This window comes from Mytilus galloprovincialis, chromosome 13, assembly GCF_965363235.1.
Source record: "Mytilus galloprovincialis chromosome 13, xbMytGall1.hap1.1, whole genome shotgun sequence".
NCBI classification, from domain to species: domain Eukaryota; kingdom Metazoa; phylum Mollusca; class Bivalvia; order Mytilida; family Mytilidae; genus Mytilus; species Mytilus galloprovincialis.
In genome coordinates, this window is record NC_134850.1 from 4,508,039 (window position 1) to 4,520,531 (window position 12,493).

The following is a 12,493-nucleotide window of genomic DNA, read 5'->3' on the forward strand; positions in this document are numbered from 1 at the left end:
TCATTGACATGTATTCCGCATCTTTTGATTATATGCGTTGTAGGAGTATGGTCTCATTGACGTATATTCCACATTCATGTATTATCTGCTTCGTAAGGGTATAATCTCATTGACTTATAATTTTAAACTTTTTATTGACTGTGTCGTTAGGGTATAGTCTCATTGGCGTGTATTCCACATCTTTGTAGTATCTGCGTCGTAAGGGTATAGTCTCATTGACATATATTCCACGTCTTTGTATTATCTGCGTCGTAAGGGTATGGTCTCTTTGACGTATATTCCACATCTTTCCGTTATCGCGTCGTGAGGGTATAGTCTTATTGACGTGTATTCCACATCTTTATATATCTGCGTCGTAAAGGCTTAGTCTTAACGACGTATATTCCACATCTTTTTATTATCTATGTCGTAAGGGTATAGCCTAATTGACGTATATTCCACATCGTTGTATATCTGCGTCGTAAGGGTATACTCTAATTGACTTATAATTTAAAACTTTCTATTGACTGCGTCATTAGGGTATAGTCTCATTGACACATTCCACATCTTTGTAGTATCTGCGTCGAAAGGGTATAGTCTCATTGACACATATTCAACATCTTTTTATTATCGGTGTCGTAAGGGTTAATTCTTATCGACGTATATTCCACGTATTTTTATTATCTGCGTTGTAAGGGTATTGTCAAATTGACGTATATCCCACATCTTTTTATTATAAGCGTCGTAAAGGTATAGTCTAACTGACGTATATTCCATTTTTTTATTGTCTGCGTCGTAAAGGTATTGTTTCATTGACGTTTATTCCACATTGTGTTATTATCTGCGTCGTAGGGTATAGTCTCATTGACGTATATTCCACATTTTTTTATTATCTGCATCGTAAGGGTTAAGTCTATTTGACGTATATTCCACATCTTTTTATTATCTGTGTCGTGAGGGTATAGTCTCATTGACGTTTATTCTACATCTTTTTTTTTCTTATCTGCGTCATAACGTAAGAGAATAGTCATATTTAAGTATATAATACATCTTTATATTACCTCTGTTGTAAGGGTAAAATCTCATTGACGTGTATTCCGCATCTTTTTATTATATGTAAGAGTAAAGTTTCATTGACGTATCTGCGTCGTAAGGGTATGGTCTATTTGACATATATTCCACATCTTTTTATTAATGGCGTCGTAAGGATATAGTCTTATTGACGTATTTCACATATTATTATTATCTGCGTCGTAAGGGTATAGTCTCATTGACGTGCATTTCACATCATTTTATTAGTGTTGTCTTATCGTACAATTTTGCCTAACCGGTTAACCGGTAGTTTAAGTTGATGTTTGAAGGCTTATCTGTAGTACCCTACATAGAGATTTATAAAGATGTGGTATGAGTGTCAATGTGACAACCTTCTATCCAAGTCATACATTTACGTTTTTATAATACGATAAATTGAAGTTTGTCATTTGGTATTATAAGGCTGTGAAGATTCCTAGCGCAGTTTGACTTGTTTTTAAAACTTCAAATACACCGTTCCAGCTATGGCATTTGTACTTACTTCAGATTGAAAAATAAAATTTGAAATGATTGAGCCTGTTACTCATACTATCAAGTATACATTGATTACATTCACCTTGGTTTGTATTTCACAACTTTTGAGTTAGCAAGTATGACAAATCATTGCAGGACGGAGATTTCAGATTTAGATGTAGGTCTACAAAATATTAGATCAAAAATGAAATTATGAAGTAAATATTAAAATTTTATCATATAACTGATTTAAAGTTACTTATAAAAAAATGTATACTAATTATGTTTCCTTAAGATCTTGCCCCGAGCTAAGAGACAAGTTCTAATTAGTTTTAGATTTTTAGATTAACAATAGCAATCAATATTCTAGATAATTGATCTTTCAAATTAATTACCACGACGACAATTTTCAAAGAAAACATAACTACTTAATGATTACAATACAAATTGATATCAAATCTATCAAAATTGAAAAGTATGTCCGGTTAACCCGTTAGCGTTTTACGTATCCAGTCGTTCAAACGGTTAACCGTTGACAACACTATACATTTTTTTCTGTCTGAATACTGTATTCAATGGCGTATATGAAAAATCTGTATTGTTTCTTTCTGTCGTTTGGTTACTGTCTTATTCACATATGTCACATCTATTCTTTAATGTTGTGTTTCTTTGAGTTACTGAATCATTGTACCCCTTCGTAATTCATGTTCATAAGAACGTGAAATATAAATGGTTGGTTCCACAACGTTTAGTGGTACATATAGGTAAAGACAGAAAAAAAATGACGTACTACGTGCCTTTATGTCGACCAGAAAAAAACGGAGATAGAGTTTGGTTGTTGTTGATGTTATGGGGGATGCATGAACTGGAGATTAATAATGACACATACAATTTTAAAGGTTTTATATCGAGGACAGACTAAGATTGATATAATATTTTTTTGTTGCAAAAAGCAAAACCCTTGCTGCGGGTGAAAATCAAAACATTATACATTGTTTTACATGTACAAGAAATATACGATACTTAAAAAAATCAGATCAATATTATGTACATACAATAAAATTGAGAATGGAAATTGGGAATGCGCCAAAGAGACAACAACAGAAGGTCACCAACTATATGTTTTGCAGGTTCTTTGAAGATGGTCTGAAACAGCCGATTGGAGGGAGACGAAGAACAACACGTCCTTGGCGATGTCAAATTTCCCACAAATTGCATATAAAGCTGTTTTTTGAAGCGACAATCATTTAATGCAAACATGAACAAAACAAGAATGTGTCCAAAGTACACGGATGCCCCACTCGCACTATCATTTTCCATGTTCAATGGACCGTAAAAATGGGTAAAAAATATAATTAGGCATTAAAATTAGAAAGATCATATCATAGGGAACATTTGTACTAAGTTCCAAGTTGATTGGACTTCAACTTCATCAAAAACTACCTTGACCAAAAACTTTAACCTGAAACTCGCACTTTCATTTTCTATGTTCAGTGGACCGTGAAATTGGGGTCAAAAGTTTAATTTGTCTTTAAAATTAGAAAGATGATATCATAAGGAACATATGTACTAAGTTTCAAGTTGATTGGACTTCAGCTTCATCAAAAACTACCTTGACCAAAAACTTTAACCTGAAGCGGGACAGACGGACGAACGAACAGACGGACGAACGAACGGACGAACGAACGGATGAACGGACGCACAGACCAGAAAACATAATGCCCCTCTACTATCGTAGGTGGGGCATAAAAATGCATTTAATTAAAAAATATATATTACATACTGAACCTTTACGAAAGTATTGTAGTAATTCTGTAATATAAATCATAATAGATAAGTTGAATTTGTAGTCGGTTGATATCACAAACCCATGAAATTTATTTCGAAGGCTTCTATGTAAAAAACAAATCTGAACCGAATAAACCAATTACAACCGATTGCATTGAGTGTGTAGGTAAAGGTAATATATTTGGTAAGCTTGCTTGCTAGCTTAACCGTGAAGTCATTATAAGGTAAGGTATGTTCCCTCTTTCAAAAAAATCTAGTCTTACAGACAGAAAGATTAGTTATTTGTCGGTCTAGTCTACTTTTAAAGGAGGGTAGTTCACCTAACATAATAATGGCTTCATAATTCAGTTTCCAAGCAAGGTAACCAACGGCATTACCTTTACCTACATCAGCTGTAATATTCATGTATGTCTGTTTTATCTAACGTAAAAAAAAAAAAAAAAAATAGGTGTGTTAAAATAAATTTCAAAAATAGCCTTTTCAATCCATATAATTCAGTACAAAATTAAATCGTATTTTAGATAAAAACGCCTAACATTTGCATTGATATTATTTTCTCATAAAAAAAAGATAATACATAAAAAATAAAACCATTTGCATTGTTTTTATATTATTCAAAAAAGGTGTTTTGAATTTTAAATATTTTGATATAAAGATATAGGACAAATGCATTTTCAATGTTTTTTTTTTTAAAGATGGCGAAAATAAGTATTCGACGAATATCAATAAAATAAAACAAAGAAGAAGATTCAAATTCATTTATAATCTTTCCGTTGTTTTGTTTCAAAGCATTAATCTCCATGTAGGCCACAAAATTATTAGAACACAGTCATAATAGTCTCTATGGTGTTAGACCATGTACTATTTGTATTTGATTAACATCAAACTTTTTAAAATATTTCATTCGACTAAGAAATACACACACGAAAAAACTTAAAACATGTGACATAGTTAGGGACGCAGTAAACAAATAGTTGGTCTATTCTGTTGGTTTTGTATCGGTCAGTGGCATATACGTCATGCTTTTATTAGTATGAGAACAAATGTGTATATCTGAATTGTTTTTATATGAAATCTACAAGCATATCTACTGGGATGAAATAAATAAATTGGTAACTGAAGTAAAAAGGGAGTATCAATCAATGCGACAGCAACCCAACAATACAATACCATTTGTAATGTGTTCTGATCTCATTTACAACCTAAACATCCTTATAGAATATTTATTTTAAATTAAAAAAAAAATATTGGGGACATACTTATGACTTAAATTAAAAATTTGCTCTTCAGCAATTTAAATATGGTTAAAACCGGTATTATGAAAATAAATTTATTTTTATCAAACTATCATACAGTAAGTGGATGTGAATCAAAAGACATTCTGAATTTCTATATACATATATATAGGAAAGCTTTTGAAGCTGATTTTGTTGACACACTTGAAGTGAACGCGTTGATCACACACATAATGTACATAACAACATTGTAAATATTAAATCTGAATACGGAATACAGATCGTGACAATCAACTAAGTTAGATTTATAGTAAAGAAAACACAAATAAATAGAAGATATTTTGAATGACTAAATGCATAAACAGATCCGAGTCCGAATAAACTCATTGTCTGAAAGAATTATTCATGCTTATTTTTGTTCTTTTTCACGTCAAAAAGAAAAGCTTTTTCGTTACTTTCATTACAAACAAGCAGAATATTTTCTTTTTTGTCAAAATAAATTCCATACGGATTGTTTAATCCATCTGATTTAGTAAGAAGTTCTCTGTAATGTTTACCATCATCTGATACAACTATTACAGTGTTTGTCCTCTGATCAGTCACATAGACATTCCCCTCATTATCTGTTGTTACACCACGTAAATCTTGAAATGTATCCATTTTAAACTTCCACATTAACTTTCCATCTAACGAGCAGCAGTATATTGATGTATAGTGTATACAGACCAACCTGTCTCTGTCTACTGTAATGTCGTGGATATCGTATGAAGGTGCCGGTATAGTACGTATTACTTTACCTGTCAGGTCCATCACATGTATTATTCTCTCATCAATTATAACGTACAGGTTATTATCATTATATGATATTCCGTAGCAGTAACCACTTGTGTTGATTGTACTGGTGATAGAACGTGTAGATATATTTATTATCAGTATGTTACTGTCTGTACAGGATACTGCTACAGTGTTACTATCTATCTCTGTTATATCATGTGGTTTATAGGACAGAGGTATGTGATGGATATCAGTACCGTCTGATTTACAAATAATAAGTCGTCTATTACTCCAGTCGGTAAACACTAATGTATTGCCTGTTTTGATACAGCTAGTAATGAACAGATTTTCATTCGTTGACTGTTTTATATTTAACTGTTTACGCAAATTGACAGAAACAGGAAGGTTGTTTTTGTCAGATGCTTGATCATGGGTGAATGTTTCTTCTTTAATTGGTTCATTTTCTGAAATAAATAATGAAGTATCGAATTGATTATAACAACAATCGATTGCTTAATCTATAATGCAGTTTATCGCTAAAATGAATTGAATGTTGTAAAATTTCTTATGCTTTGCACACTATATATGTAATATTTAATTTTTCACGACCTCACATTTTCTCTCAGATGTTAACGAATTAATTGAGTGTTATTTTAACTATTGACACATCAAGCTTAGCATGATTCAACGTCATCATATAGTAAAAGGAAAATTGAAAAAGTTTATAAATGACAGAAATAGAAAAACATATATTATGTGTAGAGCATGTATGTAGTCTTGTACTGGACATACCAATGCAGTGGAATAATATATGTCTGAATTTGTTAGGCCTTCCAATTTTAAATCATGTGCAAGATAAAAAAAAATCTGTCTATATGATTCCTTTGTCCTAACCCCTAACTGCCGACAGAAAAGGGTGGTCTATTTCATTATGAGTGATTGTTGGTTGCTTAACGTCCAGTGACAAATATTTCATGCATGTTCAGAAAGAGAACAAATAATGATAAATACTACATCGGAAGGTAGGTTATGTAATGGAGGCCGTACGGGATGAAGGTCGGAGAATTAAGACTGCCACAAAAAAAATGAGGGTTAATTGAATAGGGACAGAAATACCTTGTAAAATGCCATATACGAACCCCTCGCAGAGTTGTTGCAAGGGTTCTTAACGAGGAGAGAGCATGGTACTCTATTAACACGAGTATTAGATTGAATGTCCCCATTCCCACCGGACGTGGCAGCGTACTTGTACATCCCACACCTTTAAACGAACGCTCCGCTTAACCAAGGGTTTTACTGTCGATCGGAAGACATCAGATGTGACAAAAATTATATTCCCTAGTCACCCTTGAGGGCTCTTTGGTTTGAAAACCGCTTTCAGGATCTGCTTAATTTCGAAGCAAACGACATAACCCCAGGTTTTGTTGGGCTTCGTGTTGCTCAGTCTTTAGTTATATAGTATGTATATTGTATGCTATAGTTTGTCTTAAATGTCTTACTATGACGTTGTCAGGTTATTGTTGACTAATGAGTTGAATATTAAAAAGAAGATATAGTATGATTGCCAATTAGACAACTCTTCACAAGAGACCAAATGACACGGAATGTCCATTTGGTATCTTTCGCTTCTCTTTTTCAACAACCCTTTGATGGATCCGTATTTGGCATGTTGCAAGGCTACACTTCTGACATCTGACCTCTACCTTACGTCGAACTTTGAATTAGGACGCACGATTTTATTTTGAGTCCGGATGCTTTAAAGAATCAAGTATAGAATATCGTTTGAAGCTATTTCGATTACACATGAGAACAAACCATATTATTCAGAAATTAAAATTTCTGTTCTGCACAATTTTCTTCATCTCTTTCTCCAAAACGTTTAGTTAAGCACTTTTTTTTCCCGTACTTTTTATTGTACATTGTGGATAATATTTCCTTGTTACCATTTATTCAATAACAATTAATAATGCTATAATAGCATACAATTCCAAATTCAATTTCTGCTGTTTGTATGTCCCATTATGTTTACACCATTCAAATGATATTTGTCGCTGGTATATATAGTCAAACAATAATTAAATTACTTAAATACAAATAAAAGCAACATATTGAATCGTATATTTTTTTTCTTCTAAAGTTTGGCTTAAATGCGTTCTCTACAGAAAAGAGTATCTGAACTGTTGAGGCCATATGTATTTCTGTTAGTTTTGGAAAATTTTGCAAACATATGTTATATTGGGAACACAAATTTTCAAATTAAGATTGATTGCTGGTTTCTTTACGTCCAGTGGCAAATATTTAATGCATGTCAAGGAGGAGAACAAATATATACATACTAATTGTAAATCATGTAATAGTGGTCGACCGGGATGATATTAATTAAAACTGTATAATGACCTCAATACATGTATGTTTTAGTTTATTTTTTGCGTAGAATTGCTGCCTCAATGATTTTTACTCAACATGTTTATCATGTTTATTCATGATAGAAAAAAAGATGATCTTCATGTATTTTTTTATAATGATATTTTTCATTGGTGTCAATCGTATAGCAATATTTACGAAAGAATATTTAACAGTTATGTGCTTGCAAGTTCAAAAACAAAAAATGCTATTCGTTTATCTGCATTGGAAACACTCTGTTCCCGATAAGGTTTGCGTAAATGGTGCGTCGACAGAACAAGACTTTCTAACATGTACCATCCATTAAGAAAGCTACGCTATTGATTGATATGAAATACAAACAGCAACATTTTAGAACATATGATCTGAACATCAATCTTAGTACAAGCTAATGCTAACAGATAAGTACATTAGCACAAATGTAGTACGTTGAATTTAGCGTCTGCTGATAGGGGCATTTTATAGTGTAGAGGAGAAAAGAAAATGTCCTTTGTTCTAAGGTCTGTTTCTAAAACATTTTGTGAATTTCCAACGGTCAAATTCAATTATTTGTCATCTTTCAGGTTTATACACAATAATTGTTTAGGTGTTTTTTTTTTAGGAATTAAAACTCTTAATTTCAATACCTCATCCAAATTTTATTAAACTCCTACATTGTGTACACAATATGCAGACAGAGTTCCAGTATGGGTTGTGTGAAGGGACAGTCGTGTCCTCAGATACATTTTTCTTTTCTTTTATTATTGAGATATCTTTTTCTTTAAATTATGTTCTTCATTATTTATTTTTTTACCATAGTGCTTTCATTTGTGATTTATTTTTTCTCTTTGTTGGTTTTGGCTGAAGTTTACTCTACCTATTTTTATTTTCACACAAGTCGAATGTGTTTCAGTGTTTGCGATCTTGTACTATAGTTTGTTCTCGTTATGAATACCGTAATTAATTATCCTGGGCTTCTGGTTAAGGTGAGACAGATTGTAATTGTATGGAAAATGCACAATGGACATTGCGTTATAATTCTTATATGATGTGCATATTAGGGAATACATTTATACGACATTAAATACAATATTTTTTAATAAAGAACATGCCAATTCAACTGGTCTGGACGGGATTTAATCGTCTTCAGGGATATTTTATCTTTTGAGTGTTAAAGAATATCCAGAAACCTATTTCTATAAACTGGTTTTCTACTTCTTTCACTAGCGTAGTTATTTTGATATCAACACTTCGTAGGGCATGTCTCCTCCTTAAAGTATTGTAAAAACACGTAGGGCATTTAAATTCATAAAATCATGTAATTTCTTTAAAAAAAGATATTTTGTTTCTTTTATCGTAATTTTTATATAGAACAGAAAAATCTAGCTTTACTAATAACTCAAGGTTGATTTTATTGAACATAAATGAATATTTCCTAGGCTTAAACAAAAGAGAAACATTTTAACAGGATATAATGAATCAATGATCTACTGGGGTACATTCGATTACGTACAACTCTTTGATATATGAACAAAAAGGAAAATGTGTAACTAAACGGAGGTATTTTAAATTCCTTATTGCGAATGAATCTTAATTTCAATGAAACTATTCTAGGTCAATTACCAATACTACTCCGTGGATTATTTTCAGCCTGCTCTTTATTTAGTTTCGTCTTTACCTGGAAAAGAAATGAGTAACTTTATTGAATGCAGCAAAAGAAAACATGAACAATTAAATGATAACGTTGCGTGATGCAATTACATTGTCCTCTTTAGTTTCAACTATACACGCACTATCATTGACAAGCAAACTCAAGATAAATTGATCAAACAAACTATATCATACAGGATTTATACTGATATACTAGAGTTGCTTGCATAGACAAAAAGGAGTTGTGTCTTTCGTAGACCTAAAGACCGTGTTGAAGGCCGTACTTTGACCTATAATTATTTACTTTTAAACACTGTGACTTAGATGGAGATTTGTATAATTGGCATTCATACCACGTCTTCCAATTTCTACTAACCCTGTCCTACAGAAACAAAACTAAACATGTTAACCAGAAAAACCACTAAGCGGTATTTCTATTTGAAAAACGAAATAAAACCTCGCCACATGTGCATGTGCATGCTCCGAGCCCGTTACAGTTGCAGTAGTTGCACTATGTCATATTTTATTGGTTTTGTTATTGAATAACTGGACTTAATGACTTGATTGTTTCTGTAAGATGTATTTGTAACTGTTGTAGACTCGTGACGATTTATATGTTTACATTTGGCGTTGTGTTATTGTTGCAGTTTGTCCTATAGATATGGTTTATTTTGTTTGGTTATTTTGCTTTTTTCTCATTAGAGTATACTCGACACCTCAATTTGCGTATTCACACATACGATGGAATGACAGCGCCCAACCTGTTAAACATGCTTACTTATTTGCCGGCAATTTAAAATGTTACGAAACGATTAAGTATTTTATTCTTATACAAAACACATATCACAAGTTGGTATTCGTCATGTAGGACAGACATGTAAACATGGCGCAGCTGAAAACACTAATTCTGAAATTACAACGATCATTAAAATGTTAACTATGTTAAAGCCTAAACTGACATCAAAGTAAAATGTCAATTTTGTTTTAATTGATATGTTGCATTTAAGTTTTAAATATTGGCAGGATAACTTGGTGGCAGATCCGTGATATATATCGACTAAAATGGATTAGGTACATATAAGAAAATTGGACGAAAGATACAAACAAAAATTACAACGCAATAAAAACAAAGAAAAGGACCGAAAAACAAACAACAGTATCAGTAGGAAACACAACATAAAAACCCAAAGATTAAGAAATACAAGCCCCATCAAACATCCCAGATCGTGGATGCTCCGGAAGGGTAAGCCGATCCTGCTTCACATGTGGCACCCGTCTTGTTGATCATATAAGTACAAATCTGGAGATAAGTCTTATTCGGGGAAAAGAGGGTCATTAAAAATATTGTGAAACTGTTTACTCGCGTAGTGGTTTTAGATATATTGATGATATTCCTTTTATTAACAATTCATACTTTGCAGATTTGGTTCCCTTAAAATATTCTCCAGAAATTGAAGAAAGGATTGACACGGCTTCCTCCGCCTCATTTTAAGACTAATACCTCGAATTTGATTTATGGGTCATCTCCGTACAAGAATCTTTGACACACGATACAATTTTAATTTTGATATAATCATTTGGGGTTTTTAGTTTTAAAAATGTGTCCGGTGACTCCGCCTGCCAACCAAGATGGCCGACATGGCTTGAAATTTATCATAGGGGTACAATGCAAGTTTTGTCTATTATTTTGAAAAGCGTTATAAATAGAGAAAATCTGACAGAGCCAAGATGTTTAGAATGCTGTGCTCTAATAGTTGTCCTACGTCAAAACGTTCAGGTTTCTTAAAGAAGATATTGTCCTGAAATAACAAAATTTACCCTTTTTTCATTGTTGTCTACTATATCGAAAATTATAATAGATAAAAAAACGTTTTAGATTGCAATAATGACCAGGAAGACGAGTTTTACAAATAAGTCGCCATGGTTGAAATCGTCAGTCGAATCCATATTAGAGTTGTTGCCCCTTGATGACGATTTTTTTGCGTTTTTGCCTTATATCTTAAAAAATTACAATAGATAGATAGAAACTTAAATAAGAAAAAAATGATCAGCAAGACACGGTGTACAATTAAGACAATCATGGAAAAAATTGTCTGGTGACTCCTTATTGGAGTTATTACCCATTAATGACATTTTCACCATCTATGTATTCGTCTTGCCTTATACATGTATAAACAAGTATAAGTTTGCCGATATACTTAGTAGACTGTCACTCTTTATAGGAGTAAATGCCTTTAAATGAGGATTTTTAACTCTCTTTTGTGTTTTGAGCAGAAACCAAAGAAGATCGATAGAAGTTAAACCGACTAGAAGATCAGTATTTAAAAACAAATATTATATATTTATATTAAGAACACATTGTTTTACATTGCACAATAAAAACGACGATAATCATAAGATCGAAAAGAAGACGAAAGTATGATATATACGAGAAAGTTACACATATATGTATTGATTCGGAGAGGATGTCCGTGTAGTGTTTTATTTCTTCTTCAAATCATGACCACTCCGCGAAGAATGTTATGAGTAGCCCTTACATGTTATAGCTAGTGCTTTACGTACATGTATATACCGATAACACAACTCAGTGGTTGATGACATGAATGAAGTATTTACAAGGTACAAAATATATACGTTCATTTACATTTAAACGCATGATTCAGTAAAAAAATGTGTAAGGGTTCCGCGGAACCCAGTGTCTCGCCTACTTTTGCTGTAAAACACAGGCTCAACAAAAATGAGGAAAAAAATCAATAAAATATTCCTTTTGATACTATCTTTTGATTGTAAGAAGCTTTTGTCTAAGTTTGGTAAAAATCCAGGATAGTTTATGAATCTAAAAAATTATTTAAAAACTTTAACTACAGACTGTATGTAATGTTAACTGGAAGAAAATCTAAGTCCATTTATAAGTAAAATACGGGAAAAAATCGATTTATCTTTTTACAAAACTTACGTCTGGATACTATCTTATGATCATAAACAAGCTTCTGTCCAAGTTTGGTAGAAATCCAGTATAGTTTAAGAAAGTTATTAAAATTTCAAAAACTTTAACCACAGAGTGAATATTTGTGGACGCTGCCGACGACGAAACCGACGACGACGGAAAGTAGGATCGATTAGTCTCGCTTTTTCGACTA

At 32.3% G+C, this 12,493-nt stretch overlaps 1 protein-coding gene across 1 annotated transcript in view; it reads right to left on the minus strand.

Moving 5' to 3' along the window:
• Positions 1-4,356: 4,356 nt before the first annotated feature.
• LOC143056900 (uncharacterized) overlaps positions 4,357-12,493 on the minus strand; it is a 438,790-nt gene continuing 430,653 nt past the window's right edge. Inside the window, exon 4 of the mRNA XM_076230077.1 lies at positions 4,357-5,785. Within this exon, the coding sequence (XP_076086192.1) occupies positions 4,947-5,785 (839 nt within the window). The 3' untranslated portion in view covers positions 4,357-4,946. The remainder of the gene's footprint in view (positions 5,786-12,493) is intronic.